This window comes from Sciurus carolinensis, chromosome 2, assembly GCF_902686445.1.
Source record: "Sciurus carolinensis chromosome 2, mSciCar1.2, whole genome shotgun sequence".
NCBI classification, from domain to species: Eukaryota; Metazoa; Chordata; class Mammalia; order Rodentia; family Sciuridae; genus Sciurus; species Sciurus carolinensis.
In genome coordinates, this window is record NC_062214.1 from 163,106,884 (window position 1) to 163,126,642 (window position 19,759).

Here is a 19,759-nt window from a genome sequence, read left to right on the forward strand (position 1 = left end):
GGGGTACCTAGGCCTCTTTCAATCATTCTTTGAGCCCTCTCTTCCCTGAGATGTGATTTGGAAAACCACATGTTGAGACGTATAACAAGGTAGGCAGACACCCATCACCTTGAGGTCGTACGTGAACGGAGCTGTTTGCTAACCCATAATGGATATGTAACCACAAATGAGATATAAGCTTTTGTTGTGCTGAATCACTGAGATCTGGGGGGTAAAGTCATTGCCACAACATAACCGAACTTACTTTCATTTACACAGAAACAGACAAGGGATAAGGAGTCTGGAAGTGTTAGTGGGGCAGGTTACTGTTACCACGACATACAGAAGAAGGTCAGTGAAGGCTTGATTGAGCAGCTGAATTTGAGGCAAAACAGATGGATAGAGAGAATTAGCCAAGCAGGGAACCTGAGGGAAGACCACAACACACAAGGCAGGGGAATCAGCTGGTGCCAAGTCCCTAAACAAGACTGGCAGGGAACAGAGTGCAGTCAGAGCAGAAAGAGCATACATCAGAGGTCAGAGAGGAAATGGGGCATGAAGAACAGCCTGAGAGGCCACTGTAAGAAACGTGGCTTCTGCTGGAAATCAAACGAGGAATCACTGCAGGGTTTGAGGCACAGCAACACCAGCCAGGCACAGTGGCACACACCTATAATTCCAGCAAATTGGGAGGCTGAGGCAGGAGTATTGCAAGTTTGAGGCCAGTCACAGCAATTTAGCAAGACCCTCAGCACCACAGTGAGACTCTTGCCTAGTTTGTGTGAAGCCCTGGGTTCAAACTGGAGATATAGCTCAGAGATAAAGTGACCCTGGGTTCAGTACCAAAAACAAACAAAAATTAACTACAGCAGTGTCAGATTGGCTGCTATGCTGCAATTAAATCTGGGGGATGAGAGGTAGTAACAGGGAGACCAGTTAGAAGACTTTTAGTTATATCTAGGTGAGAGATAACATGGTTTCCATCTCTATAGATGGAAAGACTATATCTGAAGACTCAAGTCTTTCAGATATTTCTGTTAATTTTTTAAAAGTTGTTAATAGCAAAAGACAGCCTAACAAATGAAACAAAACCCCTCCTTAGCCTTTCCTTTTACCCTAATCCATGGCACTTTCAGACTTCACCTCGAGAAGTCAAATAGTTGGGAAACATCATTTTCATTTTAATCAATTGGTTGATTTCGGGGAGGCCATTAGTCTCTGCCTTCAGGATATTTTCTCTAGAATTCTCTCTGAGAAAAATTCCTATGGGGAACACCTGATTCAGTTTTGACTTACATGATGGCTTTCATGTTAACTCCCCATTGAATAACAGAATTCTGAGCCAGTAGTAGCTCAACAAAAAGTATTTTCAGTAATCTTAAAGGAGATCAAAAAAGATCTCAGATCTTAATAACCAAGGAAATAAAACAAACTAGATAGACTAAGAACAACAGAGCTAAAGTGGGATCAAGTGAAGAATTATGCATAACTAATTCATCTATTACATTTACTTCATATTTATGAATTTCCAAAGTACATCTACTTTTAATTTTATGTTAAAAAATCTCTAGGGGCTGGGAAGGTAGCTCAGTTGGTAGAGTGCTTGCGTTGCAAGCACAAGGCCCTGGGTTCGATCCCTGCACCACAAAAAAAAAAAAAAAAAAATCTCTAAAAATAAATTTAGAACCACTGTCTTCATTTAAATGGATCTGAAAGGAAATAGAACTATGTGGAATTATCCTTTGCCAAAAATGGATATAATTCATTAAATATATAATGTATATATATATATGTACATACACACACACATACACACTACTCCTTTCAGTCATTTATTAGTTCCCCTTTTTTTCATGACTTTTTGGGGTACCCCAGTGTTTATTCCTAGGTATACTTCCTTTCCCACTCTACATCACTCCCTTGATACAACTCATATGCTCTTGACTTAAACTTATTTCTCTAGCCTGGACTTCTCTCCTAAATCCCTGAGTTGTATGTCCATCTGCCTTCTTGATATTTCCATTTCAATGTCTAACAGGCATCACAAATTTAACATGACCAAACCTAAACTCTAGATTTCTCTGTCATCTCCTCATCCAATTAATTGCAATCCTCATGTTAACCATGAGGAAAGCATCTAAGAAATGTACACAGAAGGAAATGAGAAGGGAATTCAAATGGCATACTATCAAAAAAACAAACAAACAAACAAACAAAAAAAAACAAACAAACAAACCCACGACACAGAGACTAAAATGAAAAAAATGAGAAACAAAAAAAGTATAAGAGATGGGGCTAGGGAGATAGCTCAGTTGGTACAGTGCTTGCCTTGCAAGCATGAGGCCCTGAGTTTGATCCCCCAGCACTACCCAAAAAAAAAGGTATAAGAGAGATAGAAAAAAATAGCAAAATGGCAAAAGGAAGTCACTCCTTATTACTAATTACTTTGAACAGAAATAGTTTAAACTCCTCAACTAGGTAAAGATTTGGTAGAAAGAATAATACATTGTGAAAGGGTTGGGGATGTATCTCAGTTGGTAGAGCGCTTGCCGTGCAAGCACAAGGCCCTGGGTTCAATCCCCAGCACCTCAAAAAACAAAACAAAACAAAAACATTGTGAAAACATATGCTACCTAAAGAGATTCACTTTTAGATGCAAAGACACAAAAAAGTTGAAAGTAATTGAATGGAAAAAGATATTCCATGCAAACAACTGAATGAGAGCTAGGTGGGTATTCCAATACCAGACAAAATAGACTAAGTCAAAAACTGTTCCAAAGGACAAAGGAGAGTATATATTGATACAAGAGTCAATTCAACAAGAGGATATAACAATTATAAAAATACATGCACCAAAGCCTCAAAATAAAGCCAATATGGACATCTTAGTTGATGTAAAAAAAAAAAAAAAAGCATTTGACAAAAATCTAACAGCTTTCACAATAAAAATACTCAAAAAACAAGGAATAGAAGAGAATTTTCACAACATGATAAAGGGAAGTTATGAAATATATACAAATAACATCACACTCAATATTTAAAGACCGAGAGTTTTCCCTCAAGGTTAGAAATAAGACAAGGAGGGCTGGGGTTGTGACTCGGTGGTAGAGTGCTTGCCTAGCACCTGTGAGGCATTGGGTTCGATCCTCAGCACCACATAAAACTAAACAAATAAAATAAAGGTATTGTGTCCATCTACAACTAAAATATTTTTTAAAAAATAAGACAAAGATACCTCTTGCTACTGCTATGTAACACTGTATTAGAAGTTCTAGCCATAGCATTTTTTCAAGAAAAAGAAAGAAAAGACTTTTAAATTGGCAAAGAAAAAGTAAAACTATCTCTATTCACAGATATGAATCTAAAAAACTGAAAATCCCAAAGATCCGACCAAACAAAACAAAACAAAAAAACACCCCAACCAACAGGAGTTAAATTCAGGCAGGCATGGTAGCACAAACTTGTACTCTCAGGTACTTGGGAGACCTAGGCAGGAGGATTGCTTGGGCCTAAGAGTTGAAGACCAGCGTGGGGTAATATCTGTCTCAAACAAAGAAAAATCAAAACAGAGGGCTGAGTACATTTCTTTCTTTTATTATCTTTCCTTCTTTTGTTTGGTACTGGGGATTGAACCCAAGAGCGCTTAACGACTGAGCCACACCTCCGCCCTTTTTTGTCTAACTTTGAGACAGGATCCCAATTAGATGCTTAGGGCCTTGATAAGTTGTTGAAAGCTGGCTTTGAACTTGCAAGACTCCTGCCTCAGCCTTAGTCACTGGGATTACAGGTATGTACCACCACATCCAGCACTAAGTACATTTCTTGCTAAATATATTCTTAGAAGTTGCATTATAGACTTTGGTAAATAGGATTATGTTCAATCTTATTTAAACCAAATTATTGCTATGCTAATAAATAATTACCATGTTTCTAGAACGTTTACCTTTTTTTTTAGTTTAAGCATGCTGGCATGTAATTATCAATAATATCGGTATCAATAATTAGGGGGTTTTTTGTAATTAAAAAAATGGGCTGGAGATAAAGCTTAGTGGTAAAGCTCTTGCCAAGCATGCAGGAGACCCTGAGTCCAATATATAGCATTGCAAATAAACAAATTAATTAATTAATTAAATAAAGCAAAGCTGTAAGGTACAAGACCAACAAACCAAAATCAGTTATTTTTATACACCAGTAATAAATGATCTAAAAAGGAAAGTAATAAAATAATTCCATTTACAACAGCATTCAAAAGAATAAGATACCTAGTAATAAACCAAGGAAATAAAAGGCTTTTATTCCAAAAGCTACAAATATTTCAGAATTAAAGACTTCATTAATGAAAAGACATTCCATGTTCATGGACTAGAAGATATTATAGTTAAGATGGCACTACAACCCAAAATGAAACAGAGATCCAATGTAATCCCTATCAAAGTTCTAAATGCCTTTTTGCAATTATGGAAAATCTATCCAAGTATAGTACTGCAAACCTATAATCCCAGTGACTGGGGAGGCTGAAGCAGGAGAATCACTAATTCAAGGGCAATCTCAGCAAATTAGCAAGAATTCAGCAACTTAGGCTGCCTCGAAATTAAAACAAAAAGAATGGGGATGTGGCTCAGTGGTAAAATATCCTGGGTTTAATACCCAGTACAAATTAAAAAAAAAAAAAAAAAAAGGGAAAACAATTCCATTTACAACAGCATTCAAAAGAATAAAATACCCAATAATAAACCTTCAAATTCAAATGGAATTACAAGAGACCTGAATAGCTAAAAATAAAACTGGCATAAAAGACAGTAGACTGATGGAACAGAATTGTGAGTCCAAAAGTAAACCCAGATAGAACAGCTGTCGAACAGCTAATTGATTTTCAACAAGGGTGCTATGACCATTCAATAGTGAAAGAACAGTGTCTTTAACAAATACTGCTCAAGATGGGCATGGTGGTATGCTCCTGTAGTTCCAGCTACTCAAAAGGCTGAGGCAGGAAGATCACTTGAGCTTAGGAATTTTGTTTTGGGTACTGGGGATTGAACACTGGGCTACATTCCAGCTGTTTTTTAAGACAGGGTCTCACTAAATTGATTAGAGCTTCACAAAGTTGTTATAGCTGACTTTGAACCTGTGCCTCAGTCTCCCAAGCCATTGGGAGTACAGACTAGTGCCACCACATCCTACTCTTTAGCTCAGGAGTTTAAGAACAGGTTAGGCAACAAAGCAGGACCCTGTCTTAAAAAATAAATAAATAAATCAGACATATGGATATCGACATGCAAAAGAATGAAGACGGACTCCAACCTTACACAACGTACAAAAATTAATTCAGAATAAAAACTAAACCATAAACCTCTTAGAAGAAAACATAAAGCTACACAACTGTAACCCAGTGACCCAAGAGATTGAGGCATGAGGATCACAAGTTTGAGGTCTGCCTCAGCAACTTAGTGAGAACTTGTCTCAAAATAAAAAAATAAAAAGGGAGGATGTAGGTCTGTGGAAGAGCAACGCTGGGTTAAATTCCCAGGACAAAAAAACCTTTCACAAAACCTTCTAAAATAGGGTTTCACTAAAAATCTGGGTACTGCAGACTAGCCAAGTTTCACAAAAAAATTAAGCTTTATGCATAAAATTACATTTAAAAAAATAAACTTCATATGTAGTATGGCCCCAATTATTTTCAAATTGCAAGGAAAGTTCTGTAAATGTCAATACTGCCTTTTTCTTACTGTTTATTTTCTAAGTCTTCTATGAGTTTTAGTACTTATCTTGCTTGTCCTCTTGGCAGAATTTAACAATGCTAACTACTTTTCTTCTCTAGAAACACCCTCTCTCTTACTTTGATTTCTGATTTCCCTCTACGGCATATTCTTTTTATGTTACTATCCAATCTATACCCTCTCTTCTGTAAACTCTCCCACGGAGACCCAGCAGTGTGCCTGAAGACATGCTTACACTGTGCGATGCTGCTCATTTGATCACAGCTGTTTGAATTAGGCATGGATACTTGGCACTGGGGAAGCAGATTCAGTGGTGAGGCTGAGCTAATCAGATTCTTTTTTTCCTGACAATAATTCAAAAAAAGTCAGAAAGACCATCTCTGCTGTGTGCTTGAACTTGTAAATAGTATAGAACCGGGGGTGACATAGACACATGCATACCAAAGGAGAGAAAGAGGAGAAAGGAGCAGGAATGAGAGACTATGTAATCCCAAGGAGCAAAGACAGCTGGACGTAGTTTTCCTCACATTCCTGAAACTGGCTCCAATCTCTCAGAAGACCCAGCAGCACTTTCATGCCCTTGGTTTCTATCAGATTCCCCGCTCTAGTCCACGGAAAAAAAAAAAAAAAAAAAAAAAAAAAAACCAAAAATAATAATTATTCCTCTTTTTGCTTAAGTTAGCCCAGAATAGTTTATTTTATACACACACACACACACACCCTTAGATACTCCTTCATACCTCTCAAATGACTCAGATTCTGTTACAGGCTCTTTTTACTCTTTCAGTTCTTTAAATATTGATATCTTAAGTGGTTTTCTCCTGAGAGCCTCTGTTCTTCTCACTGTGTGTCCTTTCCTAAGGCAATATTATCCACTCCTGTCACTTCACTCTACACCTACCTGCTGATGACACCAAAACTGCCCAGATGTCCTTCATGGATAGAACTGCCTCCTAGAGAATTGCAGATGACTGTCCTACAGACACTTCACACTCAACAAAACTAAAAGTAAAATCATCTCTGTACTCTACCCTGCACCTTGCCCAACTATGACCTGTTTCCATTATTTGCCATCTCCACAAATCAAACTGCTTACTCTCTCTCAACTTCCCAAACACAATATCCAAGAATAATACTTCCTTTTATTTCCCTCCTTACTGCCATTCAATTAGTCACCATGTTATAACAATTCTACCTGCAACATCTACCAAATTCATCCGTTTCTTTCTATTACCACTGATGCTATCAGGGTTAGGTTTTGTTTTGTTTGTATTGGAGATTGAATCTAGGGGTGTTTTACATCCCCAATCCTTTTTTATTTTACTTTGAGCCTGTGTCTTGCTAAGTTACCAGGGCAGGCCTCAAACTTACAATCCTCCTGCCTCAGCTTCCAAGTTGCTGAAATTACACGCATGCACTACCTCACCTGGCTCTGAGCAGTTTTTTAACCAGAGCCAAACAGTAACAATATAAGCTTTGTAGACAGTACAGTTCATGTATGTCACAACCATTTAATTCTGCTATTATAGCATAAAAGCCGTCAGACAATATAAAAATGAACAGACGTGGTGGCATTCCCATATGCTTTCTTTACAGACATTAAAATTTTGAATTTTACATAATTTTCATATGCCACTAAATATTATTTTGGCTTTTTACAACAACTTAAACATGTGAAAACCACTTACACGTCACAAGTCACATAAAGATAGGCAGCAGGGATGAGGGTATAGCTCAGTGGTACGGTTAAGTGCTTAGCAAGCATAAGAGCTGGGTTTGAGCCCTAACGCTACAAAAAGCAGAAGATATTTAAATTAAAAAACAAAAAACAAAACAAAACCCAAAAAACCAGGTGGCAGGCCATTGTTTGCCAACCACTGATCTAGGTCCCTATCCTAGGTACCTGTCATTTCTCCATTGAACTGGTAAAATAACCCCCTCCCTTGTCTGGTCTCCCTACAGCCAGTGTTGCTTCCTCCTAGTGCATTTTCTATACTACAGAGAGAATCTTCCTAAAATACCAATCTATTCTTGAAAAAAGAACCATATGTTCTATTCACACCAATATGTGTAGGGCCTACCATATTGCCTAGAAATTTTTTTTTTAACTTTAATTTTTTGCAGTATTGGAGATTGAGCCCAGTACATGTTAGACAAGCATTTTACCACTGAGCTACATCCCCAGTCCCTTTTTAAAAAATTATTATTTATTTTGAGGCAGAGTCTTGCTAAGTTGCCCAGGATGGCCTTGAACTTGTGATCCTTCTGCCTCTGTCTTCCAAGTAGCTGGAAGTAGAGGTGTGTGCCACGACATCTGTCAAGAAAAAAAGATTATATTTGTTGAATCAAATTATCTTGATTTTTATTCCACGAGAAGAAAAACAGATCATTACAACAAAAGAAATGCACTTATTATTCTCAGTTGACATGATTTCCTTTATGAAAAAGCACAAGAATCTACATACAGGTTATTAAATTAAGGATAAGTTCAACAATGTATAAAAACAACTACATTTCTATATTCCAACCACAAATCTGAATTTTAATTAAATATCAATTCCAATAGAAACAAAAAAATAGCTAAAAATAAATCTTACACTTGACCTATACAGAGAAAAAACTACAAAGCTACATTGATAGATAATAAGTAGATTTACCATATTACACATAAGACTCAATATTGTAAGGCCATCAATTCTCTCCAAGTTAATTTATAAATGAAATTAATGTAATTTCAATAAAGTACAGAGTTTTTCTTGGAAATTGAAGAGCTCATTCTAAAATGTATACTGAAAGCAAGGACCAAATTAGCCAAGACAACTTTAAAGGTAGGGAACTTGGATGAGCAGCAATTAAAACAAGAAAGATAACCATATTGATAAAGACAAACATAACAGTGTAACCGAACAGAGAACCCATACGTATAAGGGAACTTGATACGTACAGATGTGGCATTTCAGATAAGTTTAAAAAAAAAAAAAAGAACCAAACGTGGTGGTGCATGCCTGAGATGCAGAGGCAGGAGGATCACAAGATGGAGACCAGCCTCAGCAACTTAGCAAGACCCTAAGCAACTCAGAGAGACCCTGTCTCTAAACAAAATATTAAAAGGGACTAGGGATGTGACTCTGGTTAGGCACCCCTGGGTTCAATCCCTGATAACAAAAACAAAAACCAAAACCATTAACCAGTTAACCCAGCCCAAGAGAAAAACATATTTCCATGTACAAACTTGTACAAAAATATTAGTAGCAGTGTTATTCAAAACCAAGCAAAAAGTGAACCCAAATGGCCATAGATTGATGAAAGGATAAGTAAAATGTGGTATGCCCACCTAAATATATATTAATTAGCAATAAAAGAAATGAAGGATTATAGCACTGATATATGCTACATTATGAGTGAAATGTAAGAACACACTGGGTAATTGGATTTTTAAAAAGCCTATGCAAAGTGAAAAAAGCTAGTCACTGGTTGGATTTGTGACTCAGTGGTAGAACACTACCTTGCATGCGTGAGGCCCTGGATTTGATTCTCAGCACTGCATATAAATAAGTAAAAAAAAGGTCCACTGACAACTATAAACATTTTTTTTTTTAAAAAGCTAGTCACAACAGACCACGTATTGCATGTTTGCACTTACGTGAAATGCCTAGAATAGGAAAATTTATAAACATGTAAAGTGGATTAGTAGTTGGCTAGAGATTGGGGGAAAATATAGAGTGACTACTATAAATAGGGCCTTTCTTTGGGGGATGATGAAATGTTCTAAAGTTGATTGTGGTAACAGTTACACAATTCTATAAATATACTAAAATATCACTGAATTGTGTTCTTTGTTGTTTTTGATATGAGATCTGACCCAACATGGCCTTGAACTTCTGGGCTCAAGCAATCCTCCTGCCTCAGGTCTGAATACCTGAGACTACATATCTGGTTGAAATATATATTTTAAATGGGGTGAATAGTATGGTATTGGATTACATATCAATAAACTATTATGTAGCTGGGTGCAATGGCACATGCCTGTAATCCCAGAGACTCAGGAAGCTGAGGCAGGAGGATTCCAAGTTTGAGGTCAACCTTGGCAACTAAGCAAGACCCTGTCTCAAGATAAAATTTTTTTCTAAAAAGGACTGGGGATGTAGCTCAGTGGTAAAGTCCCTGAGTTCAATCCCCAGTACTTCCACAACAAAAAATAAATAAGTAAACAAACACTGAAAGGGGTTAGGGGTACAGCTCAGTTGTAGAGCATCACTGAGTTCAACTCCTACTATGGGAGGTGGGGAATTAGCTTTCATATGGAAAACAACAACAACAACAACAAAACAGCTGGGGGTACACCCTTGCAATCCCAGTTAGGAAACTGAGGCAGTGATTGCAAATTAGAGACAATGAGCATTTTACCAAGACCCTGTCTCAACACACAAAAAAAATTAAAAATAATAAGGACTGGGGCTGTAACTCAGTGGTAAAACACCTCTGGGTTCAATCCCCAGTACTTTAAAAAAAAAAAAAAATATATATATATATATATACACACATATATATATATATATATCCCAAGCTCTTTGCTGCAGGCAGTTCCCAGGAGGTAGCACAGGAGAAGAAATCAAAAGAGTCCAACATCTCACTGAGTTAAGGGGAGGGAGTTGTTGAGTTGTTCCCAGAGGTCAAAAAGGATATAATTTGCAGAACAGAGTACTGGAGAGAGGAATCTGTGCAGAGAATGAGCCCTAGACATGTGTATAGGGAACTGTGCAAAGTTTTGGCCAAGTACTAATCTGCAAGCATAGGGAGAAAGTCCTCCAGACTGGGGACAAACTACTGGAAAGAAATAGGCCCCAAATTTCCAAAGTTCATATAAGTTTGGCATTCTTACCAAGCGGAGGAAAGAGGAAACTGTGTAGAGCAGTTAGAAGGTTACCACCTAAGTCATGAAGCTAAATTAACTCTAGGCTGTTTATTCTGGACCCATCCTAGCAAGACTAAAAGGATTAAGCTGACAAGTAATCTAACTGCCCTCCAGAACAAAGTCCAACACTATTTAAAGGAATACAACGAAGTCCAAAACCTGTAAAAAGAACTAAGGAGCAAGAAAATACAAACCATAACCAGAAGAAATGTTCAAAACACACAAAGATGATAGAGATCATAGGATTAATAAGTAAGGATCTTAGGGGGCTGGGGAGATAGCTCAGTCGGTAGAGTGCTTGCCTTGTAAGCACAAGGCCCTGGGTTCGATCCCCAGCACCCAAAAAATAAAAAAAATAAAAAAAAAAATAAGTAAGGATCTTAAAACAGCTACTGAAAATCTTATAAACACAATGAGCTGAGAAATGAATGACTTTCGAAAAGGTTTAAATGGAACTTACGGATACAAAATACACAGTATCTGAAATTATATTCCATCTTACTTGATGAAATTACCAGAACATTAGACACTGTGGAAGATCAGTTAACTTGAAGCCATAGCAATATAAACTATACAAAAGGAAGCACACAGAGCAAAGCCAGAACCAAACAAAAAGCAAAACAAAAACCAGAGCCATGAGTGACCTGTGAATAAACAGTAAAATGCATGAAACTGGAATTCTCAAAGCAGAGGATGGAAGGGAACGGAAGAATTTTTTTCTAGAAATAATGCTAAACATCTTCCAAATAAAATAAAAAGTACAAACCCACAGACAAGATCAATAAATTCCAAGAAGAAATATAAAGAAAATCATATCAAAGCACATTATTTTTCAATTTCTCAAATCTAATGACAAAGAAAATCTTAAAAGCAAAGACATATTACAAAGGACCACAGATAAAAATTATAGCAGACATCATACTGATATCTATGCAAGCCAGAAGATAATGAAGCCACATATTTAAAGTTGTGAAAGAAAAAAAATCAACTTAGAATTCTGTATCTCATGAAAATATTTTCCCAAAGTTAAGTCAAAATGTTTTTCAAAGAATAAAACTAAGAAAAATGTCATTGCTAATACATATAAACTAAAAAAATATGTGAAAAGAAGCTGTTTAGGCAGAAAATTACACCAGTTCCAAACCTGTCTAAAACTACATCCTGGAACATTATACAAAATAATAATGTATTGTAGGCTTTATAACATACATTGATATAAATGTATGTTATAATACAAAAAGGAGAGAAGGGAAAGTGGTAGTATACTATTGAAAGGTTCTATGCTATACCTGAGGGGTATATTACTTAAAGGGGAGCAACTACTGAAAAGAGGGAAAAGGGAATACAGTTTTAAAAAAACTAAACAGCAAAATACCCATGATCTAATAGAAAAAAACAGAGAATAAGCAGTTCACAAAAAGGGAAACAAAAATGGTCAATAAACTTAGATAAAACTCTTTAACTTTACTGATAAGAAAAATGCAAATTTGTTAAAATTATCTTGGGGAAAGATCAATGAGTTTGACAATATATTGTAATAGTAAGAGTGTAGGAAACCAGGTACTGTCATATACTGCTAGTAGAAATGTAAATAGGTACAATCTTTATGAATGGCAATATTCCATTACCTATTGAAAATCAGATGTATATACTGTTTTGTTTGTTAACACAGGGTTTCACTGAGTTGCCCAGGCTGGTCTCAAACTTCTGGACTCAAGTGGTCCTCCTGTCTCTGCTTTCCAAGTAGTTGGGGCCATAGGCAAATCCCAACACATGCTTAAATACACATACTCTTTTGACACAGTAATGTGTTAGTATACATATAAATAATCACTGTATCCCTATACGTTATGACTGGAAATCTAAAGGTACTGGAATGTTCAACTTATTAAATTAGGTTATGTTTATATATTGAACACATCATGCAAATGTGAAAAACTAAGGTATCTCTCTCTATAAAACACAATGAATTACATGGAAATATAATGCAATAGTCTGATATCCATTTCTAGTCAAATGCCTGGTTTGAATTCTGGCTCTATATATACTTTCTGAGTGATCTTAGGTAAATTACTTAATCATCCTCTGCCTCAGTTTCTTCTGAAAACTAGTGATGATGTTACTCTCATAGGATTTTATGGGGATTAAAGAATTAAGTTGGGCATGGTGGTGCATGCCTGTAATCCCGGCTGCTTGGGAGGCTGAGACAGGAGGATCAGTTCAAAGCCAACCAAGCAACTCAGTGAGACCCTGTCTCTAAATAAAATACGAAAAATAGGACTGGGGATGTGGCTCAGCGACCTCTCCTGAGTGACCCTGAGTTCAATCCCCAGCACCAAAAAAAATAAAAATAAATAAATTAAAAAATTAAGTAATGTAAACCATTTAAAATAATAACAAGCACAATTAGTATTTATTAATTTCTGATAAAAGAAAGGAAAATCGTGTGTGTGTGTGGTGTGTGTATTATTTTATTTTATTTTTGTGGTACTGAGAATTGAACCCAGTCAAGTGTTCTACCTTGAGCTACATTTCCAACCCCTCACAATTTATTTCTAAGTAAAAAAAAAAAAAAAAAAAAAAAAAAAAAAGTGAGAACCAGAACAATACAGTATGTTGCTCTAAGTATGAAAAATGAAATATATAAAAATACATCTATGAAAGTAAATACTATCTCTGGAAAGTTAAACAAGAAAAATATAATAAATTCTGTGGAAAAGAAATCCTAATAACTGGGACAAAGAAAAGAGAACTGTACTCTCTTCTTGATATTTTTATGTAAATTTGGAATTTTCTACAATGTATTACTTATTTAAATAGAGAACTGCAATTAATTTTAAACCAAGAATTAGTGAAAAGCATTTGTAAAATCAGGAAAAAGTACATTTCCAACACAAGTATTATACTAGCTTAAAAACTAGCATAATATTGTATTGACAATATGTAATAAATTGTGTTTCTTTCCAGAATTACCACAGTAATCCATTTTCCTTGTTTTTTTTTCCATCTTGTTTTATTGGCACATCACAGTTGTACATATTGATGGGATCTGTTGTTACACACTCATATATGCACGCTTCCCTTGGCTCCTGTAGCTTCTTCTGGTCTTTGTTATTTATGATCCACTTCTTTGACCCTTATTCCTTGCTTTTCTTCCTTCTATCTTTTAATGACCCCACCAATATCCTTCTCTATTATGTACAATAAACTGTATTTTGACAGAACATCTTACATGTTTTTTTTTTTTCCAAAGCTCTTCTTATGCTTATTTAAAAAAATTTTTTTTGGTACCGGGGATTGAACCCATGGCTACTTTGCTACTGAGTCACTTCCCCAGTCCTTCGTATTTATTTTGAGACAGTGTCTCTTTAAGTTGTTGAGGGTCTCACTAGGATGCTAAGGCTGGCATAGAACTTGTCATCCTACTACCTCAGCATCTCTAGCTGCTGGATTACACATGTTTATTGAATTTTTTATTTATACTAGGTAGATAGAGGGAAGGAAGGGTGACAATGAACATTTTAACACATTTAAGGCACAAATATTTGGAGGCAGGTACAGTGGCCTGCACCTATAATCCTGACTCCTTTGGAGGCTGAGGTGGGAGGATCTATTGAGCCCACCAATTTGAGATCAACCTGGGCAAAATAATAAGACCCCCATTTCAAAACAAAAACAAAAGAACACACAAATATCTGTGGCTATTCCATACATATGCGCATACACAAACACAAGTTATCTTCTCAAGGCATAAAAAGTTATTCTTGTTTTTTAAGAACCTAATTGTTATTTCAAAAATAGCATTTATTATTACAAAGACACTTTAAAAATTATACACAGAATATGACTTGAATCAGTCTGTCTACACTTCAATCCAGCCTCTGCCATTTATTACCTGTGTTGAGTTACATGTAGTCCCTGTACCTCAGTTTCCTCACCCATAAACTTGTTAATAACAGGACTAAATTGAAATATTACAAAAGTAAATTAAATGAGGTAATAGATATTTCAATGTCTCATTCACAGTAAGTCATTAATATTAATAGTAATGTATATCTATTATTATTATTATTATTATTATTATTATTAGAAAAAGTAGTGAAAGCCTATGTAGAAAAGACTGGTTGGAAATGGGTTGTCTACCAAGTGTATGATAAAACTAATTTTTAAGAAGATACATTATTAAAGCAAGCATATAATAGAACTGGTTATATGCCATATTATTTAAAAATTAAGAATTTGGGGATGGGTGTGTAGTTCAGGAGTGGAGCTCTTGCTTAGCATGCCCAAGGACATAACAACAACAACAATAAATTATTTCTTTTTTTTTATTTTTTTAGTTGTAAATGAACACAATACCTTTATTTTATTTTATTTTTTAATGTGTTGCTGAGAATCGAAACCAGTGCCTCACACATGCTAGGTAAGTGCTCTACCACTGAGCCACAACCCCAGATGGACACAATACCTTTATTTTATTTAATTTATTTTTATGTGGTGCTGAGGATCAATTCCAGTGCCTCGAATGGGCCAGGCAAAAGTACTACCACTGAGCCACAACCCCAGTCCCTCCTTATTTCTTAATTTTTTTCCCAGTTCAAGCTACAAAAACTTCCAAATAAATTGTGAGCAATAACAATTATCTTGGCCAATGGACCTTAAGTTATTTAATCCCCACAGGAATGCCATATCATATTCTATCTCATGTCATCATAAAAGATAGTTTAGGTTTTGTTTTGCAATGCTGGGGATCAAACCCATCTGCCTTCTGCATGCTAAGCAAGGGCTCTACCACTGAGCTCCATTCCTAGCCCTCATAAAAAGGTCTTTAGGCAACAGCTTGCAGTTATATGACTCGAATTTCCCTTTTTGTAACATAATATATCTTACAAAGATTTGAAGACCCAAATTGCAAAGAGGCTGAGACAGCAATCTTTTAAGAAAAGATTATTATTATTATTTTGTGGGGGGGTACTAGAGATTGAACTCAGGGGCCCTTGACCCCTAAGCCACATCCCCAGCCCTATTTTGTATTTTTTTTTTATTTAGAGACAGGGTCTTACTGAGTTGCTTAGAGCCTCTTTTTTTTTTTTTTTTGCTGAGGCTGGCTCTGAACTCGCAATCCTCCTGCCTCAGCCTACAGAGAAAAGATTATTTTAGAGAAATATATATTCTAAGGTGCTCATGTTAATCTTTGGGGAACTTACTCCAATAAAATACAATGTTCCTCACTTATCTAATGGATCAGAATCTCTGGGAATAAGTTGTAGAAATCTGCACTTCAAACCACACCCAGCTAATTTTTTTTGTATACTGTCACTTTAAGAATGAAGAATAATAAAACACAAAGGATTAATTTAAAAGACTCCATATATAAGATGAATCTTGAGCAAATTTCAAGGTGGGTAAGAATATTAAGTGGTAGGGAGGAATGAAGTAGTTATGCCCAGCCAAAAGAAAGGTACATGAGCTAATTTAGTTTCGAGAGGCATCGTATACACATAAAAGTAATCACACCTGTTCCAAGCAAGTATCTGGGTCATAGCAGAGGGACAAGACTGTCCACCAAAACTGATGCTAATTAGAAAAACACCAGGCTTTCATTGTTTAATTCTTCTCCCAGTTTCTAATTTTTTTTTTTCATTACCCACTCTGGAAATAGAAGCCTACAGTGTAGTACAATACTTGCGCAAAGGAAGGTAACTTGCCAAACCTAATAAGGATTCAAGGAAAAGTATAAAGGCAAAAAAAAAAAAAAAAGTCATTTTGATTTTTGTACTGTTACTATAGTCAAACATTTGTAAAGAAAGAACTTTTTTTTTTTTTTTTTTTGGGGGGTGCTGGGGATTGAACCCAGGGCCTGGGCTTATAAGGCAAGCACTCTACCGACTGAGCTATCTCCCCAGCCCCAAGAAAGAACTTATGTAAGGCATGCTTTTTTTCCAAAACAATTAAAAAACAATTATGCAAATTTAGGAGTTTATTCAAATTTAGAGGAAAGATAACATAAAATAAGAAATTTAAACCATTATCAGATTAGCTAGTATACTGGCATATATGCCTGTAATCCCAGTTATTCTGGAGCTGAGGCAGGAGGACAGCAAGTTCAAAACTAGTCTCAGCAATTTACCAAGTTCTATCTGAAAATGAAAAATAAAAAGGGCTAATGATGTGACTTAGTGATAAAGCAACACTGGCTTCAATTCCCAGTAACAAAAAATAAATAAATAAACGAACAAACCATTACAGGATTAATTCTGATGTAATTGGTCGCTTTCCACATCTGTAAAATGACATGTTTAAGAGTAGGTGATTTCTAACATTTTTGCTAGCTCAAATTTCTAAAACTATATTTACAAATTCCTCAAACATTGAATTAAATATACTATGTTGTTCAAAAACTATAATGTAAGCTTATTCTAATAATTCAAATGACCCTGAAATGCTAGCTACATCCTATAAACAATTCAGCAGTACTATTTTCAGACTTCCTGTTAGCATGTGTCCTTAATAAATGAAGAGCAAAACATAACTATTTTCTCTTACTTCAATTGCTAATATTAAATAGCTCACAACAAAAGTACTCACTGAGGAGGCATTATAAAAGGCTTCCCAATCTTAGAATGCTGAGAGTTGCATGAAAATAAGTTTTATCAGCTAGTTAGTAAATATCACACTGAATACAACTCATTGGCAATCTTAAATTTGGAAATATTCAGATTAAATGAAAATTTTGAGGTATTTATCATTCATGCAAAACAGGCAACACTGGTTTATAATCTGAATGTCACTGTGTATCCCCTTTGGTTAAACAGGAAAAAACTTTCAATGGTACTATTCCCTCCTAATTCTGCCATTCTTAATACCCACATTACACATTCTCTATGTTACAATAAGAGAAACACTACACAGAACTATCCATGGGGACGAGATTTTACCTATACTTATATTGCATACAGGCTAAACAAGCTCATTACAGCTTATTATAACGGAGTTTTACATAGAATGTGTATTTCTCAATGTGAGACCATCACGTGCATTTTAAAAAACGAAGAAAACCTGCTTCCTTAGATTCTCCATAATTATGTGCTTTATTCTTAAGGGACTGGTCTTGCAAGACTAACAACTCATTTAACTTAAGACGGATAAAAACAAGCCCAGTAATTGAAGCACAAATTTTCTTCTCTATGAAAGATAGTTTCTAAACCTACAACATCTATGGACCATTAAGAACTCGGAACTGGAAGGCCAAAGGACATAGGCAAGATAAAAATGATCAAATACTCATCCTTGGCTCTCAGTTTGACCCTGCTGTCATACTTACCATTTTATAAAACCATTAGTCTGACTAAGAACCCTAGCTACAAGAATAACTTTTAAAAACCATGCATTTTTACACTTATTGTGACAACAGTACTGTAACAGCTCACAAACTTGATTCTACAGATCAGTGAGCCAGAAGATAATTAAACTTTGTCTATCAGCAAATTAGCAACCACGTCCCTTAAAAACAGAATTCGGTGTCTCTGCTCCATTAACTTCCAGCAAGAGCAGCTTTCGTTTAAAATTCGTTACTTCATGGCTTGGAACTAGCATGTTTATTTCGGAATTATACCACGGTTTTGTAAACACCATCTCACAAGCAAGCTAACGACTTTACCTGCGTCTGAAACAGAATCAGTTTGGGGGTAAAGCACCATACATGACAGTGAAACTGGGTCTCAAGTTACTAAGTGATTAATTAAGAAAATCCACTTCCACTGTGCATCACAAGAATTCAAACAACTTGAAAACTCAACCCAAGTCCAATGATAATATGTTACTGCACGAAAAGTGTAATATTACACTTGGCGTGAAAGGCACGCTCTTAAAATGTAATTTAACAGGCTAAATCTTCGAGGTTTTCCCCCCAACACTTCATCTTTTTTTTTTTTTTTTTTTTTTTTTTTAACGGAAAAGGGGCCTCTGTAGCGGCACTGTGAAAACCTGTGGAAAGAGAGATTCTGGAGGGGAAAGGCCAAATTAAAATAACTGTAAAGAGCACAGAGAACTCCGAGTTCTTTAACTCCCCCGAGGCTGACCCGGGGGAACCGAGGGTGCCTTACCTGCCAGCGGCCATAGGTGAGAAGGACCATAGAAATGGGGATGGCGGTGCCGGACATGGCGTGGGTGGAGGGCATGCTGTACTCGGAGTTGTAGAAGACCTCCAACTTGACCACGGGCGGCGAGGAGGGCCGCGGCCAGCGGATGATGTCCTTGGTGCACTGGCCCAGGTACATGACCAGCACCCAGATGATCACCAGCCTGCGCCCCACCAGGGCGTCCAGGTTCCAGATCCAGAAAGGGAAGAACATGATGTAAAAGAGTTCGTTGCCCAACTCCGTGCCGAAGCAGAACAGGTAGTAGAGCGGCCAGTTGCTCACGCGGGCCAGCTCGCCCTCCTCGCCCGTCAGCGAGTTGCGTCGCAGGGAGCCCGCGCGCCGCGACGAGGCCGGGCCCAGCTCGGCCGCCAGCCCGTTCCGCACGCCGTTGGGGGCGCCGCTGCCGTCCGGCTTGGCTGAGCACTGATTGCGGTCGCTCCCGGGCGGCTGGGGGCCCTCGGTCGCTCCGGACTGCCGTCCTCGCCGCCGGGGGTCTCCGGCGAGCGGCGCCTCCGCCTTCTCATCCTCCCTGCGTTCGGCTGAGCGGCTCGGCGGCGCTTCCACCCCGCACAGACGCTGGAAATGGGCCACTTTCTGCGGCTCCTGCAGACAGGCAGCCAGCTGGGCTAGGTGCTGCCTCAGCGACATGATAACGGGACCTGCAGGAGGCGACCGGGCCCCCGCGCAGCGAACCGTCCCCGCGCGCCTGGCCAGCGGCAGCAGCGCCTCGCTCGACGCGCTGGAGTCTGCCGGTGACGGCGCCACAGGCCGCAGCGGCCGCCGCGCGCCCCCGCCCCGCGCGCCCCTCCCTCGCTGCGCGCGCTCCGCCGCCGCCCGCCGCCTCCGCGCGCGCGCTGTGCCCCGCCCCCTGCCGCGCTCCGGGAGCGTGCCGGGCCTCGCGGATCCGCCCGAGCGCAGCGGGCAGCCAGGCGTGCCGGCTCCGCGGGCTGACACTCTGAGGTTCCCCTAATGCCCACCGCCAGGCGTCGCGGCGTGCGGCGGGC

The 19,759-nt window shown here is 37.8% G+C and overlaps 1 protein-coding gene across 1 annotated transcript in view; it reads right to left on the bottom strand.

The window, feature by feature from the left end:
• Sgpp1 (sphingosine-1-phosphate phosphatase 1) overlaps window positions 1-19,553 on the bottom strand; it is a 29,140-nt gene extending 9,587 nt beyond the window's left edge. The window contains exon 1 of the mRNA XM_047541725.1: window positions 18,720-19,553. Within this exon, the coding sequence (XP_047397681.1) occupies window positions 18,720-19,403 (684 nt within the window). The 5' untranslated portion in view covers window positions 19,404-19,553. The remainder of the gene's footprint in view (window positions 1-18,719) is intronic.
• Window positions 19,554-19,759: the final 206 nt, after the last annotated feature.